The sequence below is a fragment of the Anser anser genome (genome assembly GCF_964211835.1).
Source record: "Anser anser genome assembly, contig: HAP1_SCAFFOLD_87, whole genome shotgun sequence".
Taxonomy (NCBI): domain Eukaryota; kingdom Metazoa; phylum Chordata; class Aves; order Anseriformes; family Anatidae; genus Anser; species Anser anser.
The window spans coordinates 169,803-190,109 of NW_028153517.1; the positions used below are offsets into that span (position 1 = coordinate 169,803).

The 20,307-nt window shown below is 36.0% G+C and overlaps 1 protein-coding gene across 1 annotated transcript in view; it reads right to left on the bottom strand.

Annotated features, from left to right (window-relative positions):
- Positions 1 to 20,307, bottom strand: part of LOC310892004 (adhesion G-protein coupled receptor V1-like) — a gene marked incomplete at its 5' end in the record, with an annotated part of 72,353 nt that overhangs the window by 40,164 nt on the left and 11,882 nt on the right. The window contains 9 exons of the mRNA XM_083854195.1: positions 1,406 to 1,532; positions 4,019 to 4,285; positions 4,677 to 4,800; positions 5,438 to 5,601; positions 6,216 to 6,396; positions 8,246 to 8,431; positions 8,520 to 8,646; positions 17,655 to 17,878; positions 18,358 to 18,534. Of these exons, the coding sequence (XP_083710321.1) occupies positions 1,406 to 1,532; positions 4,019 to 4,285; positions 4,677 to 4,800; positions 5,438 to 5,601; positions 6,216 to 6,396; positions 8,246 to 8,431; positions 8,520 to 8,646; positions 17,655 to 17,878; positions 18,358 to 18,534 (1,577 nt within the window). The remainder of the gene's footprint in view (positions 1 to 1,405; positions 1,533 to 4,018; positions 4,286 to 4,676; positions 4,801 to 5,437; positions 5,602 to 6,215; positions 6,397 to 8,245; positions 8,432 to 8,519; positions 8,647 to 17,654; positions 17,879 to 18,357; positions 18,535 to 20,307) is intronic.

Consider the following 20,307-nt stretch of genomic DNA (forward strand, 5'->3'; position numbering starts at 1 on the left):
TTATAAATAGATTATATCAGGTTGAAGAATTAGTTCAGCTAAACTAGTCCAGCCACAGCAACACATTTATGTTGTTTCTGCTTCCAAAGGTTTTTCTTCTGTGGCGTTAACCAGGGTGCTCTATCCCAGCTGTGTAGCGCTGCTGCACTAACTCCAATTACCTCATTAAAACCTCTGTGTTTTCGGTGGTTTGGTTACATGCTACTTTGACCACTTTTTTATATGCTACACAACTGTCAAAGTAGTGACAGTATGGAAGAGACAGATCCCTAGTAAATATATTTTATCAATGATGACTGAGCAGGTTCCTCAGATGTTGGAGATCTTGGTATCCTATAATTCCATAAAGCACCTGTATATAAGCATGTTTACATCAAAACAATATTCTTAACACCACCAAATCCACAAAAATTATCCTGCAGATTAGACTATAAAGGACAAAAAAACAACAAAGCCCAAAACAGTGAACAGCACAACAACAAACACACAATGAACTTAATATCCTCTTTTCTTGAGACTATTCATATTTCAGATGTATTGGCACAAGCATAAAGAACCAATTCACAGCCATAAGCATCTGCTTCAAGGCTTTAAAACAAACAGACAAAAAAAAAAGGATGATTTTTTAAATGCAAGAAGAACCTCTTCCCTAACTATTTGCACTATCGCATTTATTGTGACCTAACTTCTCTTTACAGCCTGTCTCAAGATTTCTTAACGAAAAATCATTTTTTCATCCAATTAAAACCCCATAGTAAATTTATGAAATGAATGTAACAAGGCGAGATGCCAAGTGCATTCAATTTTTAACCCTGCTAATTCTTCAATATATCATGGTGGCACAAAGGAAAATACTTTCAAAGGTCAGACTAATGAAGAGTGTCACATCCGGACTTTAAGTATAGATTTCAATCTGTAATTAACAGATAAAAGAAAAAAAAAAATACAAAAACAGAAAGAAAGAATACAGTAGTTTGCAGTTGAAAATTTCAAAGATGGGTACAAAAAGCCACCTAGTGCCACACAGTTTTATTTAGCTATTTGTTGAGTGGTTTTTTTTCTTTTTCTGTCAGCCTAGGTTATATTGTGCTCAATCATTCAGATTTTTCTGTATCTACAGGTTCCTGAGATTATAACAGAACATCAATGCTGAAGTCTTATTTAGTTACATTTCAACATGAGCTTCTGTGCACTTTTTAATATTTACTGTGTACTCCATAGTATTACAGGTGATGTCTTCAACACATTACAAATCATTTAATCCAAAATTTTGTAAAACTGTTTTTCTATAGTGCACTTCTATCAATGCACACTTGTGCATTTGATTTAATCAAAGTGCTATTTATAAAGTACCACATACACCAGTTCCAAAAGAGTGCAAAGATATTCTTTAAACGTTACTTACCAAAAAATGTTACTTTTGCCTTCTTCAACTGGCTTCTCTAAAGGTTCCAAAGAGAAAATTCCATTAGGATCATCATTTGCTTCAATAATAACTGTTGCCATTCCAGCCTTAAAGATAACTGTATCTCCTAAAAAAGAGGACAATTATTATTATTAAAATTGGAATCAGAAATGTAGGTAACTCTAAATCCAATTATGTTTTCTACTCACTACAATTGCTTTTATACAAAGAAAAGGACAATTATAAAAGTCAGTGAAAAACAGAATTTGAGGTATTCAGCAGCAGGCAAATCAGAGTAAAAGTATTTAAGTAGTGTACCATCCAGAGAGCAAGACGTAAGATTTTCAGGAAAAATGACATGAACTGAGAAGATGTGATTCTTACTACACAGTATCCTTGCATGTAGTTGTTATGTGAGGTAACATTTTCTGTTTGATCATCTGGACAAGTCAAAAGAATAAGATATTCAGAGGTACAGAATAAAAGAGTAAGGTATTCAGAGAGCCCCGACCTTCTTTAGACCTAGAAGAAAAGTATTGCATTTAAACTAAATACAAGCTATGAGCAATGTCTAAGAGTTTATTCACTCCCATATCAAAGAATATCTAAAAGGAAGAAACATAAGATTCTTATTATGTAGATGGGAAGCTAGCAGGCTTTCAGTGTGCATATTAGTACAGGTAAATATTAAGGGATGTTAATTCTAACTCCATTGCATTGTCCATAGATGAACATAATGTGTCCACACCCACCCCATTTTTTGTCTTCTTTGAAAGTGTCCGACTAAATTTTGTTCCACGTTAAACAATGTGCTTATTCCTCTAACTTCATATACCTCTATTTGTATTTTCTCTCAGGAACAACAGTCCCCAAAAAAATTTCAGAACAGTCAAGGCCACTGTATGTAACCAATCATAGAAAGAAAACCAACTTTTGCTTTCAGGAATATGTATAGAAATATTCTTTATTCTTAGTGATTCTAGAATGGCTGTAAAACTATATGATGCTCATTTTAGAGGAAAAAGGAGGCTATGGATACCCATTCCCCATGTGCTAGGAGAAAAGCCATGATATGTTCCCAATGGGGTAGTATTGGGAGCTACCAGTAGATCCTGAAGAAAGTTATTAAAGTAGAAAGAGACAACAAAAGAGAAAACTTATGAAGGAAGAAGAATGGTTTTGTCTAATCCTTTCCCTAGTCTGATATTTTACAAGAGACCTGGGTACTACAGTGAATACCAGCCGACCTTGGGAAATAGCTTAGCTGCCTTATACTCAAATTACTGCTTTCCCTGTCAACCTCTGGCTGCCTGCTACCAATGTTCAGGGAAGGATTCAACTCAAGATCAATGCTGCCTTGTGAGAACCTCACAGGCCAGCCGCAGGGTGTCCACTGTAGCATGACCTCAATCACTTCAGTCTTATCGACTGCTAAAGACTAAGACCATCAGAGACTGTAATGAGAACTAAGATGCTTAGCGTGCTTACAGATGAAGAAATCTAATTTTAGGTTTCCTAATCTTGAATTGAATACCTGGTAGGTATTTTACTTTGAGAACGTGTCACACAATCTGAAGGTATAGTCTGATGGTTAATTGCCATCATCTTTCTTTGCTTTATTAAATTACAGCCCCTCAGGTTTCAATGGCTGATTCAATACAGCTTTGCTTTGCATTGCAAAGATTTGCAGCAGATTCAGAGCCTGTTATTACCTCTCAACTAGAGAACAGTAAAAAATGAAGGGCAGTAAATTAAAATTTGATAACACAATTGCAAATGACTCTCCCACAACACCATGAGTTTTGTTGGAGCTAGGTGTGGGGAGGGTCTTTATTAAATACTTAGGGCTCTGGAAAAATTATGAATTTCTTATACTTCACTTTTATTTTCTCATGTATATTACATAACAGTGATAATTTATTCTAAAAGATATGTATTTCAAAAACGTGAGGAATGGGCTGAATAATTTTGGTCATTCCTTTTTAAGTGTAAACTTTGAAAAATAAATAAATAAACAAAAATACGTTATTTCTAAGGTAATAAATCCTTTCTTTAGAGGTGGTCCCCTGGGTAAATTGTGACATATATTTTTCTGCAAATTAAGCCTTTTAAAACTATAGTCTCAGAGTGAAAAAAATGTATGCATACTTTTCGCTACTAATAAAATAGAGCAATTACATACCCTTCCTCCAAAATATGGCAGTTCTGTTTGTTTTTACAAAAATCATGTAGTTTTGTAATACACTCTGGAGCATGAAAAAAATAACTAAAAGAATACCTCTTTTCCTAAGACTGTTGGGTACTAAATTTTGTTTTTTTTTTTTTTGCTTTGTGTTTTTGTATTGAAGTCCATCTAATTTGGAGCATTTATATTTGAAAAGGGACTTTCACTCCAGTTGTTTTTGCAGGCAAAGTATCAACTCTATCATTTGATTTTTGTTTCCAATAAAATAATTAAGGATGAAAATTCAAACACAGTATGCATTTATTGTATAAAAATCTTGAAGCAAACATTATTCGTATAATTCTTGGCATTTAAATATTGCTTTATGATAAGACCAAGATACTAAGAAATTGCCAGCAAAAAAAAAAAAAAAAAAAAGGAAGACTTACCTGTAGAATTGAAAAGGATAATATAAAATGTTTCATCAGTTTCAGGGGTATCATCATCGTTGATATACACAGATAAATTCTGCTCCCTTTCTCCAACATCAAACAAAATGACACTGTTCTTTCCACTGGGAACAAAGTCTCCCTCTTCAGCTGTTGCATCTCCATTAACAGTAATATACTGGACAACAACAGCGACATCAGCAGATCCATTCCTTAGGACTGTAAAGTTTGCAACACTTCCTTCTTGAACACTCACTGTCACAGGTTCTGAAAATACAAAAGCAACAAATCTGTCTGAGTTCAAGCCTGAGTTGCTTGCATTTGCTCTGTTTTCTTAATTCTCTCTAGTAGGATCTTCCTCTTCAATGAAACAATAAGATGTATGTGATAAAGGTAGGAAATAATTCAGGTACGAGAGAATATTTTGTACCTTGCCTCCTAACTGATCTCAACATCAACAAAGAGAAAAATGACACACACAAAAAAATGGGAAGGTTCTGAAGGAAACAAATATAAATTAAATACAAAAAAAAAAAAAAGTTTGGGGAGCTTTTCCACTTGCTCTTTTGGGATTACGATTTCGCAATGATCTGGTTTGTGAAAAAAATCCGTTTTAGGTAGTGTATGTATTCCACATTTATAAACAATAATATCTAACCTGCAAAATAAATGGGATCATCATTCTTTGTTATTTGTAAAATTGCAGTGGTTACATTGCCCAGCCTGGCTCCACCGGTAGCATTGAATAAACTGATGGTGAATACTTCCTCCTCTTCAGGCACCTGAAAGTATTAAGACATTAATTTCTAGCATACAAAACACTGAAGAATTTAAAATGAAAAGTTAGGGGGATTAATAAGCCAGAGATTTCTGAGTGTTGTTTTTATTTGTCAGTCCTTATGTGTCTCAAGAGGGATGATAATTCATACAGTTATACAGAAATTATCATCCATCTACAGTTTTTGTAAGTAAGTCCCTTCCTCTTTATCTTGCACAGATGACCCAAAAGTTACCTTCCAGTTTTATGTTTCTGATACATGTAGTTTTTTTTACAGCTTTATTTATTTATCATTAGGTGTAATCTTTCTTATATTACTTCAAATTTATCAGCATATAGGATTAGGATTGAAATTAGGATTCCAGTTATCAAGATACGAGTTTCAGTCAAACTTTCCTATAACTTTACCACAGTACAATTACTCTCAGCTTCTACCTTTTTTGTTTAGAGGTATGCACAGCTTCTGAAATTTCTCTATGATTTGCAGACATTATCTCAGTTCTACCCAAGTATTTTGATATTTCCTACAAGTTATTAGGCTCTTGAGAAACACACATTCCTTTTTTCTCCTTATACTCTAATGTTTTAGTACTTACTCTTTGTCCCATATTCTCACCCCAAAACACTGTAAAAGTGTTTACCTCATCTGGCAGTGAGTAAATGGTGATATTTTTTGAAAACTCCAGATTATCAAATAAAATAGTCCCTTGCTCTGGATAGACGTCATTGGTACATGCTGGATCAACAACCCAAGACACACTAACATTTCCATAGTTTCCTTGATTTCTTACAACTCTGTAAACAGCTAAAAAACATAAACAGAGTCAGTGTGCATATTCAGAGCAACAGAAATCAAAAAGGAACATCTGAAACATCTGAAACTGAGAAAAAGGAAATACAATAATAACCAATTTCACTTCTTATGAAACCAGTAACATGTTGGAGTGCTACAGAAAAGGACACACAAAGACAGATTACTAAAGCAGTGCAAACTGCTTTAATTTCACATGTTAATTCTTGCCTGTAAAAGTAATTGATAACTGAATAGATCAATTAAAATCACCCATAGGAAGATTTAACTCTATGTTTCTCTTATATAACACCCCATTCTTCATTCTCCACAAACAGAGCTACTACCTCCACGTTGCACTTTGCACATACATCAGTACTCCATCCCTCCTGTCTGGAAAATTCTCTAGCAATCCTTTTTACTCAGTTAATCCCTCTGTTTTTCCACACCCATACTTCTCCACTTCACTCTCCGCTGCTCATCTTGCTTGGCATTGTACCAATCTGTAAAGTCCTGAGTGGAGATTTTAGTAAGAAGTCTCCTAGACTTCTGTTATCCTAGAACAGGGAAAATAAGACTTGCAGAAGCAGACAGCAGATAAAGAAGTAACTCTAATAAAAAGGAATTACCGGTATGGATGACTTCTCCTTTGCTTTCACTTATTGTTACTGTTAGTTCGTAAGGTAGAAACTGAATGATACCATGCGGATCATCATTCTTCAAAATGGTTATATTGACCATTGTGGCATTCCCCAACTTGCCTGGCATTTCACTGTAGCCACTAAGTACCACAGAATATAGCTCATCCAGCTAGAAGAGGGAAACTCAGTCAGAACAAAAATACATATTCAACATCCACATCAAAAACAAAATGGTCTATAGTCCACAGTCCCCCATCAGGCAGAAAGGGATACAAACTTAAAATGAAATCACACACATTCTACATGCAATAAACGTTTGTATAATGCTATCAAATAAAGGAAATTGTTAGAACTTTCTATCTCTAAAAGCATCAGTTTCTCCAAAAGTCTATTATTATTATAAGCAAGGACTTATTTTGTGTACTTAATTTAGAATCGCATAATTTCACAAGTAATGTTTGTAACACACTCTGAAATGTAAATTTTCTTTCCTCCAAGACTTCTTAAGATTCCTGGCTTTGTAACAGGTAAAGCAAAGATTTTTAAACCATGGACAGCATGCTAATTTAGAAAGAATTGATCAACTGGCTTTATTAATCTAATGGGACATGGTACTTTCAAAAAAGTATCAGAGAACATTAGAAAAAAATATTGCATTTATCTATCTAGAAAACAGCATTACTCTACACTGGGGAGAACTCAGTGAAACTGGCTGGTGGTTAGCAGTAAAGAAACACACATGAACTGGTTCTTCACATACAATTCAATTAAACAATGGTGTTCAGTACTACAGAATGTCATGGATGCTAAAACCTTACCTGCGTTCAAAGCGTAACTGCTTCAATTAACAGAAAGAAAATCTGAAGGCACCCAAAGATACCATCCATTACTCCAGACATCCTTGGACTGCCCACCATTGGAGGCTGGGATGGCATTCTGGAGGAAAGTGATTATATATGTCCTGCTCATGTATGTGGCTTTTGGCCACTCTTGGAGATAGAAGAGTATAAAAGGACCTCCTTATTTTTTAGTCCTGACACTACAATTCGTATGTTTTTGCCTGAGCATTTCAGCAGGATGACTTACCTAGTCTAATAATACTGCTGTAAGCAGGGAAATACTTTTATCTCAGCCTGCTGATGAACTAGTAAAAACTGGGAATGGAACTATTAAATAACCCGCTGTTTTAGTGCCTAAGTTTTACTAGATTAACTTATGTTCCTGGCTTCTGTAGTGGAGTTCAGACTTCTTATGTCTCCTTTCTTTGGAGTATGTAGGGAAAAGAAACCTGAATTTCTACAGCAGCCTATGCAATTGAAGTTGGAGTTGCTGTGATCCCCTGATTTCCTCATCATATGGTCCTCCATCCCTCCTTCAATCCATGACTGATGACCACCTGGCCCTACAAAAAGATTATTAACCTTCCTAAAACCTTTATGTTTTGTAAAGCTGGCTTTCTGACATCTTACTCCTAGATCAGCTCATTAGCAGGATCAGACAAACACAACTAACTGCTTATGCAAAATACAGCATAGGAATGTGCATGTAAAGGCAGCAAAAAATGCTGAATCACAGCAGCTAAAATTTATGTTAACATAAATGTGGTAAAATCAAACCCTTGCAAACTTCCTGATGGAATCCAGGATGGCTGATGCACAGGAAAGGGAACAAGCTACAGAAAAGCAGAAAGCAAAGAGAAAAGCAACAGACACATGCCTCAAATTGTGCAGATTTCTGGGATTACAAAACAATAGAGATATCAGAGAAATGAATATTCAGGCAAGACTGACAAGACCTGATTTGTATTGATATAAAGTGCTTTCATATGGTGCTTGACTATCTTATAGGCCTTTCAGTCACTCCTCCTCTATCTATTTCTCACACTTAAGAAAAAGAAAGCCTTCAAATGTTACAGAAAAATTGCTGGTATTTACAGGTGAAACCATCTATATTTTAGTAAGTGACAAACAAATATGTATGTGAATGCAATTTAAAGAGAGAAAAATATTAATTCTTACCTCTGGAATCCCATCCATCCTTGTCAGTAGAGTAATTATGATCTCTCTTTCACCAGGCTTAAACTCCAGAATTCCTGTGCTTCCATAAAACTCATTATTATCTCTTGGTTCTACAGTGTAGCGCAGAAACTGTCTGATGAGGCTTCCTCTAGTGCGAACAATCTGCAGCTCAACAGACTCCCCTTCCTGCAAAAAAATAAAATTAATCTTTTTCTAGCACTCTGTTAGAACTAAGTCGTCTGTAATGTTTAAGTGACGTTACTCGGATAGCTACCTTGATGCTGTAGGGACCTCTGGAAGAGGAAGAAAATTCGAACACTCCTCCAGGATCATCGTTTTCCAAAATTGTAATTTCACAAGTAGTAAACCCGTATTTCAGTATCTGATTTTCCACACTGACCCTGAGAAAGGAAGGTAAGAGGTTTTTTTCAACTTGCAACTCTGTTTAGCAAATCCATACAGAGGAGATCAGGATATTGACAAATTTTATGAATAAATTATGAAAGCCAACAGTTACCTACAAGGATTAAAACAAGTTAAGAATGATACAACATCAGAATGTTTTATCCATTCGTAAAAAATAAATAAATAAATAAATAAAATAAATAATTGCCTCTGAAGTAACTTTTTGTTTGTTTGTTTCTGATTAGCTTTTTATAGCTAGTAACTCTGTTGTTTGTTTGTCTGTTTTTGATAACACATGCACACAACACACAGGAAAAGAAACAGAATAGTGCCAGGAAAAAAAAAAAAAAAAAGTTAGTTAAATTCAGAACTACTTTGTACTTGGATCAAGGTATAAAGGAAATTCCAAAATCACCTATGCTGAGATTACACTGAAAAGCATAAATTTCCATTATTGCTTTGTTTGTCAAAGTTTACTACTGACATAAAGAGGCAGAAATTTGACCCTCGATACCATGGATTTCATCCTCAGCTCTGTGTTAGCCTGCCTTCTGTAGATGTGGAGACTACCTGTAGGATCCCTGTCTGACTCTACAAAATGTTGGACCTGCTCTCAGTAGCTCAGACTCATTCCCCTTTCTCATTACTCCTTTAAAGCACATGCTGAATGGTGCAAGAATGAAGTACGTTGACCAAATACGCATACTTCAGATTCCTCTCAGTAAAGGATTTCTCTCTCTGGGCTTCTCCTACACCATCTTGATCGTACTCTGTGACAGGAATGGGCAGTATCTGATAACAGTAATGAACCTTGCATATTACTTGCTTGCCTTTCCTCAGAAGCAGTAATTTTCATCATTTTAAATTTCTTATATTAAAAATTCCAGAGAAGCACTATTGCAGGATGCATCAAGAATACACCTTCAGATTGATGGTCTGCATATGATTTATTACATGTAGTTTTAGGTACTTAGATTCCTTTGCATCTTTCACGTTTCCTGTCAGTATTGTATTTTTCAATGAAATCGTGGTCCTGCATACTGTACATATTTTTGTGCTTTCACTGTGCTACAACCTAGACTTTATCAAACACTATTTCATGAAGAAATGTGATCTATTATATCCAGTTTTTGAAATCAGGCCCAGAACTGTGTCCAGAAGCACGTTTTAAGTAACTGGAACCTACACACACAAAAACAACTTAGCATTGTTGTAGCACAGTCTACAGGACAGGGTACAGGATGCAAAATAGGTAATACCTATTTAATAGAGTAACGTGCTCATGTTTGTTACATGTTTAAAAAAAAAAAAAAGTCGGTAGAAAAAATAACCTGTGTTATATAAATTATATGCATGTTAGTCTAAATCAAGATAACTTTCCTTGTCTTTGACTAGAGAAAATTACTCTGTAACTCTAATCAGTTCAGCCATTTAGTTGGGGCAAACTGTATTTGTAGCAGTTTAAAACAATTAATTCATTATTCCATGAAACACTCAAATATCAAACACTGAGCCATGCATTCATAACTTTCATCATTCACAGATCCTACATAAAGAAATGCCTTCAAGCAAGAACCCCATGCCATCAAACGAAACACCAAAGGGGAAGCATGCGTTGTCTGAAGAGATGCAGAGACGTGATTCTTGGGGGGGAAAGAAATGATAAAGACAGTTTCTGTCCAAACCAACCACTTCTGAAACAAAGCATTGATTCACTGAGGACAGAAAACAGTTCACCGCACTTACCCAAAGAACACGACAAACCTTTCTGTCTCTACCCTGTCAACACAGAGGAAAAAAAAAAAAAAAAAAGAGGATGTAGAAAGTAATGAAAGTGCCACTTACTAAAATTTCAATACTACCCATCTTATAAAAGAACAAAAAACTAACAAAAGGGACAAAAAAAAAAAAAGAAAAAGAAAAAAAAGAAGGCTTTCTTTTTACTTTCCAAAAGTTTATAATGTTCTTTTTATGGGAACCCTGCTTGCTTGGCATTTTCCTGTTGACAAAGGCCAGCAAGTGGGCAGTTCCCACTTAGGAGGAGTGACCCCATGACCAATTCAGCATGTCAAGAGCCACTCAAGGTGTTCCCTACCAAGCCCTCCTCAAAGAGCTTGATTACTGACTGCGTGATCACAACTGCAGCAGCCATCCACGATTATAACCCTTTATTAGGGAAATACATCTACGTGCCTCTGTGATATGGTGTTTCATCAGTCTGACAAAGTAATGATAAAAACAGATAAGCACAGAAAGAGTACTGATGGGTACACAAGGAAAAGTAATTAGGCACAAAATCACAGCAAACCTCATTTACAACAATTTTTTAGTTAATCAGATTACCAAAGTAGTATATATACATGTATAACATAAATACAAATATAAGAAAGAGAAGCAGAAGGAGAAAAAGGGGAAAAAGAGGGGACAAGGAAATAAAGGGACAAAAAAAAAAAAAGAAAAAGGGGAAAGGAAAAGGTATTTGCTAATCAAAAGGTTAAAAAATTAAATCAAGTTTCAACCAAGCATTTATAACAAAACTGCCACATGAAGTCAGTCAAAAGGGCAGCATTATTCTGCAATAGTAATCATGTATTTTGGCTTTCTTAATCAAAAATACATTAAATACAAAAACTGTATCGTCTATCAAAGCACCAAAAACAGATTAAAACAGTGTTTGTAAGGTGATAATTGGGCTCCACTAATCTCAAAAATAATTTAAATTTGGAATTCAATACAGACAAGAGTTCACTCTAAATTCTGAGAAGTAAATACATTCACAGACGTTCTTTCGAATAGGAAGTCTGAATTAATTGAAATTTGTTATTGATATTCACTGAAGCTAGGTATATATTGAGACATTCTCCCTTCCCTCAGAAACATGCAAAAGCATTCAAAAAACAGCAAAATATTAACACAATGAAAAGATCAAGGAGAAGATTCCAGAGTTGGTAATGCTAAAATTTAATTATATCGCTAAGCTGTTAGTAAAATAATTTACAACAGAAAATAAAAATGAATCACTATATCAAGTGAGCTTTTGATATGTATTAAACCTAGACAGCTTTCAGGTCAGGAAGCAACCAGTAAAATTCAGTCCATCAACTGGTAAAAAAGAACATTGTTCAGGTGGTTTCTCCATACAAACCCCATCTTGAACACCTGGATCCTTTTATTTATTTACTTATTTGTTTGTTTGTTTGTTTATTTATTTATTATCTGGTCATTTTTTTTCTCTGGCTGATATCATGAGTGGTCAGACCGCTATCACTGCCCTGGCACAGTAATGTTAGTTACTTCTCCAAAAAGTCATAAAACATCCTATGCAGAAACTTAATAGAAGCAGCTAGGTTTAGGTTTCCAGCTCCAAGATGCTGTTAAGCAAACAATGAATGAACGAAGCTGTGGCTGCCCCATCCCTGGAGGTATTCAAGACCAGGTTGGATGAGGCTGTGGCCAACCTGATCTAGTAGGTGCCATCCCTGCCCATGGCAGAGGGGTTGGAAGTGGATGATCTTTAAGGTCCCTTCCAACCTGAGCCATTCTGTGATTCGAAGAATGGTGCACTCAGTAGTATTCTTTATATCTATACTCTAAGGCATATACATGTAACTTTTCATAACATAGAATGCATATCCCTAACAAGAAATTTTTAAAAAATAGTATTGAAAAAAAAAAGAAGAATTAAGAGAACAAAGATAAATTAGGAAAGTACATTTTAAATTTAAATCCAAAATGTTTGTTGTAAAGTATTCTCACAGGTTTACTTTTTTCTAGGAATAATAAAAAAAAAAAAATCCCAATTCTATTGTTTTGAACAATTACATTGTAATGCAATTATCATACTCACATCCTGCAAACTTTTATCCTTTTAATCCAAATGCTTGCTTTTCGGTTCAGTGTACTCTTCATGTGCTAAACCTAAGTCCATACAGGGCTAAACCAGGCAAGGTGAAGCGTTCAGCAAATAGCTGCATAATACTTCCAGCAGCCAGCTCAGATCGACCCGGAGGAGCTACGGGGCTGGACACAGGGTCCGTGCCACCAGAGAGCTGCCAGGACACCAGCCCCATCCCCTGCCACGTGCACTTCCAACCTCGAAGAACAGAGGGGCGTTCATATACCACCCTTACACCACGGAGGAGATGCTCCCAGACTGCCTGACACTACACGGGTCCAGTTCAGTCCCGTTTCACTCCTCGTGGTATGTGAAACCAGCTCTTTAGGTGTTCCTCTGACAGCAGTATGGAAACAGGACAAAGAGGGCTATTCAGAAGCAGCAATAAAAGTTAAAACAGCTGCTTTGACATGGTGGCTTAACCGTGGCCAGCAGCTCCTCCAGCTAGTGAAAAGAACTCTTGACCAGGAATAAGGTGATACCAATCACTGGGAAAGCCACTTCCCTGTTTTTATCCTCAGCTTATTTTTTCCTGTAAAATGGCTATGTATGGACATGAAGTTTCATATCGTCACAGACAGTAAACCCTGGCAATGCTTATGATGCTGCCAAAAGAAATACAACCTCAAAGTGTGTAAAGCATTTCTTATACAACAAGACTAATGTGAAATGACTGATCATTAGGGAAATTCTTTCAGTAAAAAAAATCATAATTATTATGTAGCAAGAACTACAGATGAATTAGGACAACTGACAGGAGCTTCAAAATGTTTCTTACACTTTTTTAAACATGCAGTACAAGAAAATAGGAGAAATTAGAGTTTTGACTAAGTTTAAGGTACCATGAGAATTTCAATGTTAAGAACTAACTAGAACCACAAAATAATTAAATAAATAAATGAAAAATAGCTTTGAAGTTAATAACTTTTGACAAAATCTGGAATTTCTGCAGAACCTGAGTGTTCTGAAAGACACATGAGAAACTTAATTTCCACTGTGAATCTACATGGCTGTCATTATTAAACCACACTTCTCTAAAAGACTTTCTTTTCTATCAGGGTATCTCAAAAAGGGGGAAGTGAAATTGCTTGTGGAACATTACTCAATTTGCTTGCATTCAGTGTTCACCCCCTCTTCAATTTTTTCAGGATTATCTACTGATTTAATTAGAGGCAGGCTCTAGCTCTAAAGAACTGCATTAAAGTAGGATTTGCCACATTAGACTTTCCATAGTGCCTCTCATCAGAGGAAACACCTTCTCTCCAGGTTTAATCCATCATTTATTTGATTTTTGAGGCTATTTTAATTTTTCTGAGTCATAGCAGGAGAGATATGTTGTTATTTTGAGAAGTAATGAAAACAAGCAGTAGGTGTCCAGCGCACTCATTTCAACATTCTACTATTTTCAAATGACTTTTTCCCCGTTAAAACGCAGTCTGATCAAACCCTTGAGGCATCCCTGGAGGTTTTCAAGGCCAGGTTGGACTAGGCTGTGGGCCGACCTGATCTAATGGGTGGCATCCCTGCCCATGGCACTGGGGTTGGAAACTGATGATCTTTAAGGTCCCTTCCAACCCAAGCTATTCTGTGATTCTATGAAAATTTACATAAGTAAGATAGATATGGTTTTGAAACAGACACTAACCAAAGGGAATTACCAAGTAAGGAGAAAATCCTAGCTCCATTAAGCAGTATGGCAGTGAGTAACCCACAACACATAAACCCTTAAGCCCTGTCCATCAACACTACACAGTGATTTAAATGGCCCTCCTATGCTTTTCTAACTTTTTGACATGTAGCAACCTCTAAAACCCAAAAATGTTTAAAAACTGCCAGATATTTCACAGTGAAATAGTCAAGTCTGTATTTTACATTTGTAATTTTCAAAAAATTACTTCATAACTCATAGGTCTAATCATTTTCCACATAAACTGATGACAGAATGTCAGCCTATGGAAATCTGTATCCCATCACAGAAATCACTAGAACAATAAAAATCTTCAAATAACGTTGCTTCAGTTTATTATATATAGTAAATGAGATTTATGTCGTAACATATGCATATGGATCTGTTCTGGCATCCTAACTTCCATGAGTTAAGACTCAAAAAATGCTGGAGCATAAGGACTGCCTAAACAGTTGTCTGTTTGTTGATTATCACTTCCACAAAATAAAAGTGATTTATCCCCAGATCCCAAAGTCTCCAAGTTCTCAGTCTCACCACCACTCACTCATGAGCACAAACACAGGCCACGTCCCCAGCCCACATACCCTGCAGGTTCTGGCCCTCTGGTTGTGCCAGGTGCCAAACTGATAGCTGTCTGCACCTTAACTGGGGGGCTGATAACTGCCAGTGAGAGATTACGTTGTGTAGAAGGAAAAAACAGCAATCAGATTTAAAAAAAACTGATTTCTGTTTGTGCTTACCAGGTAAAATGAACAGCCCTAGTATGCATATATGCTCTCACAAAGCACACACACAATTTCCATGGCCTGTTCCACCTACATTCATCAAGAAGACCAAGGTCTTTCCTTTCTCACATAGATTTCACTACAGACATCTGGTTTTATTTATGCTTGGTCTCAATTCAGGCCTATTCAGATAGGGCAGGCATTCAACCTGAATCTGCTCCTAAAAAAAGAAAATATAAAGAAGCTTCAGCAGATACAAGACTCTCTTGCTCCTTCATTACTCATCATTACTCATCTGTGTTCTTTGGAATCATATTTTTCATGTTATACATTTTCCTCCAGTTTGTGGACAAAATTCAGAGCTAGTTTTAATATCTGTGGTCTAAGTATAGAGAGCATAAAGCAAGAAAGGATAACATTGTTTTTAATGGCTTGGAAAAAATATAGTTATGGATGCACTTAAAGCTTATTTAAAATTGAACTGCCTTGACAATACCACTAAGCCGTAAATAATACATCCTTGTTAGAACTAATTATTTTGATTATTTTACCCGTGCTATTAATAATTGCAATACATTGAATGCTTATGAACATATGTCTATGTCTGTAGTTTCATTAAAGTTCTTACATGCTTTCTTTTCTCGCTGACTTATGCTACAATTTACGGAACAGTACAAGCACATCTACAGCACAGTGCATCTTTGTTTTCATGCTCATTCACTACTGCTGTGAGGTGCTGGCTGCCAGCCTCGGAAACTGAAATCTTCTATTTGTCCACAAAATACCAACCAGGCTGAAAGCAATAGCACGGGCGTACACGTAACCCTGCCAGTATCCTTCAACCCTAATTTGAAGAGTCATGTCTAGTACTGAAAGGATGATCTCTGCAGTCATTTCATTCTTGGCTTCTGCTAATTAGTTGAAGTGAGGGATGCTACCAAGGTCTAGAGAAAAGTTCAGATTCTATCTCCTCCTTGCTTACTTCTTTTTCCAGGACAGACCACCTGTTCCTCGGTTCACTCTCTGACCCTGCCAAGTGTGGGAAAGCTGCTTACTGTTGGCACACTTTTCACCATCCACTTCATGATCAACAGAGCCTACGGCTTGCACCATACACAGCAAAAGCAGAACACTGGTTGTATTTGTTCAGCTGCCAGTTCAATCCCTGTTGCAGCCACCATTTTCAAGGTATAGCCTACAGTTGTAACTCAGGATAAATGGCAGAAAACTGTACTTTCACACACGTGAATCAAAAAAGTTACCCTTTCATGCTGCTTACTTCTATCTACTTACTTGTTTACCTCAATACCACTCTGCATTCTTGGCCACCTTACACTCAAAACTTGAACCATCATTTCTAATCCTAGTTTCCCCCTTTGTGCCAGAGACTCTAAAAAAATTCCTTGAGACAAACCAGTTTCTCCCACAGAAAGAAAGCGGAGAACTGCTTGCAATAGTCTCTGTTTTTATTCTGAAAAGGATTGCCTTTTTAATGTAATGAGTAGCCAAGGTAGAATAAAATAACTAGTTCTGAACTACATGCATTAACCAGCCACCTTTTAATCAAGCAAGCCAATCCCGCAAAGGAATAACATCTTCCCTGTGTGCCATAAAGATGTTCGAAAACCATGTTTTCTGAAATGGGATCTTCTAGTGATCAACAACAGCGTGAGGAGCTTCTTGCCTATTGTTTGCTAATGTGGAATCACTGTGGATATCTGTTGTGGATATCTAAGAGCTAGCCTACGCTTCCTGTACAGAATAAAAATACTTCTTCTGCATAAGGTAAGGACTATGTAAGTAGTAGATGTTCAGTGTGGAAGCTGGTGCTGGCAGACCACTGTAGTATGTTTTCAGTAAAAGTGGAAAATGTACCTTAGACAAATAGGAGGTAATACAAGAGCACGTGTGGTGGTATTTCTGTATTTACTTATGTAACTGAGCTGTGGGAAGCAGGACAGACGATATAGCCAAGACACTCTTGTTAGTAACTCAAAGAGGGAAAAGACTCCTGATTATAAACTAATTTAAGTTTTCTGAACAGTGTTCACATGCAGATAATAGTATCACCTGAGGGCCCTTACAGCCTGTTATCCTAAAATCCTCCACTAGATGAGAAGGGAGACCAGAACACTGTGCTTCAGAAACCCCACTGCATTCTCATTAGCAGAAGACTGCAATAATAGTCACACTGGGATATTCTGGGGGCTATGAGCTGACAGAAGTATCTAATTATCAAGGAATATTGAACATGCAGATCAAACAAACTGCAAGTCTAATTCTACAGTGACACCCAAGTTATAAATGTTTTTTCTGACAGAAAAAGTTCTGCATTGCTTTTTAGTTCTCACTTTAGTTTTTCCCATTATCTTACTAAATATTATTTTTCCGAAAAAAAAAAAGTGTTAAAACCAAGAGCTATAAAAAAGATCAAAACTGAAAGAACTTTCTAAATAGCATACAGAATTTTCATGAAAATATAAACAGTTAAGTCATTAGATAATAAATGCAAAATGGTTTCTTACATTGATCTCCAGTCAAAGAACCCATACACAGTCTGAAACAAGGGCCCACTATTTCTTCAGACACATATCAACACAATGCAAGCAATACCATGTAATTAACACTGTGCTAATCTGTTATGCATAAATTGAGTACTGCAGCTGATACATATGAATAGAGAATAGGGTACAATACCTGTCCAAAGTTAATAACACAGTTTCGTTCATTTCAGGTACATCATCAGCTTTAATGGTGATGTTAATTGTGGTATCACTTTGTCCAGATAAGAAAACCACGGAGCCGTTAAAAGGACTTATATCATCCTGTGTTACCGCCTTTTGATTGGGACCAGAGGGTTTCAAACTCCAGAACACAGTTGCTTGACCATCAGTCCCATCTCGATGCAATGCAATGGAAACCTGTGAAACACATTAATTTGTTGTGACTTGCAAAAGTAGATGCAAAACCGATTACTCCCTTGCAAATTACTATTTGAATAAATAATAATAAAAACAAAAGTTTGGCCAGTTCTAATTTGAGAATGGGAAATGATCTATCTTATTCAGGATTTGTCTCAGTCCTACTTTACATGACTATGCTCGCAATTGGTGAGAGAGACTAACTGCAGTATCTTTTGCTCTGTGTGAGCATCAAGGGCTAACTGGTTTTAGATACTTACACAGAAAGCAAAGACCAATCTCAGTTCTCTGGAAATCAGTAACAGATTATTTCAGAGCATTTTTTTTTTTTTTAAAGAAGAGAATATTTAGGATAAGACAGAACTTACAGGAAGGCTTTTCCTCACATTAATTGTCAAATGCTACACTGAATACAGCAAACTCCACCTTCTCCAAATAAGTTTTCCATAGCAAAAGACAATATAAAAAGGCTTACTTACCAGCGTAGCAGGGGAATCTTCTGGTTCAGAAAGAATAATCGGTAGATTGCTAATAAAGCCTATTTCTCCATTTGCAATATCTGGAGTAATCCTCAAAGAAATATTTCGAATTTCGCCTAATCTAGGACTCACAGATGGGACTAGAGGAATTCTATTCACCAGTTCAACTCCTTCCAGCTGTAGGAAAAAGTAAAAGAAAAGTGAGAAATAAGAAGCCTCAGCACCAAGTCAGAACAGTTCTGACATTTCAGAGTAATTTTCATATAAAGGAAGTATACATCTCCAGAGCAAATTCTTCCTACTGATAGCACTGCTGTTATAAAAATTTGTAAGTAGACATGTCAAAGAAATTAAGTGGATATTGTTGAGCTGTCAGCAGAATGGTACACCTCCCAGACAAATCATGTTAGTGTATGTAATTAAACACAGATCAAGCCAGAGAGAGAGACTCTGTTCCAGATCAGCTGATACATTACTAGAGCTATTAACAACAGTCATTGATGAGCAGCATAGGCAATTGTCTAACATCATTTTTTGTGGCTTGCATTGATAAAAATCTAGGGAAATCACTGAAGTCATAATAATTTACAGCCCTTGATCAAACAGCCAAATAATAATCCACTTTTCTTTCCTCTCCACAAAATTTTAAGGAATTCTCTATCTAAGAACTACCAGAGCCACATTAAGAATTTAAATTCAGTACAGTATTTCAAAACTGTATTTTACTTGTCACTGCATTTCTGATAGATTATAGATACTAAGAGGAAATAGATTTTTTTTCATCCTTTTCTTTAAAAGGGAAGCATCACTCGCTAAGCCCAGCACCAGTAGTGACACACCAAGGAAAGCAGAACTTGCCTGTTTAATTATTTCCTTTAAATATTATTTATTCCATGTGATTCTGTCTACATGCATCATTACAATAAATGTTTCCATAACAGATTTGCATATATTTCTGTGAACATTTCACTGGGGCATAAACTCCCACTGACATTTTTTCTTGGAGTTATCAGGTGTTATCATAGAGTAAAGCTTTATTTTTTGGGGATAAAATAGTGGCCTTTCTTAAATTCATATAGTAATCATGGTTCACCATTTCAAAAGATGATTTTTAAAGTCTTACAGTTCTTGAAACCAAACTCTATAAATATGTGGGCTGTATCATATTTTGTTCCACAACTGCTTGAGTAACACCCAGAAATATGCATGAACATTTATCTGATGATAGATGGAAATGTTTTACAAATACTGTATTTAGTAACTGATTCTCAACCATTCCAACTTGTTATCAAAAGTCTGAAGAACAGATGATGGCACTGTTTGTTTCTCCTCTTTTCTGAGCTTTCTCCTAGCATAGGCCCCGATTCTGCAATTAACAGGATGAAAGTGCACCATTGTGCGGTTATTAGCTCAGTAAACTTTCTGAAATACTACACAGCCAAAACAATTTGCTCTATTTAAAGTGTATGCTGTATTTGGATCCTGTATGGTACCTTTGGAATAAAGTAATAATCAATAAAGAACAGAGATTTTACTCTTTCTGCAATGTTTCCTTTAGTACCTTTTAAAGGAAACCAGTACAAAGAGAAAAAAATATATAGTTATTTGAACAATAACAATTAGTTTATGAGCTTAATTTTCAGAGTTAATCTTCCTAGCTATACCAAAAACCGCATCTCTGATTACAGCACGTTATTTAATTGAAGGTGTCACTAAGGAATATATCTCACATTAACATTATCTCCTGTACCTTTATTCATCCTACAGTTTCATTTGCTTCTCTGCTGATTCCTGAGTCAATTCTTTATTTTGCCTAAGTACAACTCATTCTAAACATGTTCACTGAGATTATCATTTATTCACGATGCAGAAGGATTGTCACAGTGATAAATAGTGGTGTTTTCCTTCTCTATGAGTTTCTAAATTAATTATTTGAGCTGGAAAGCTCCT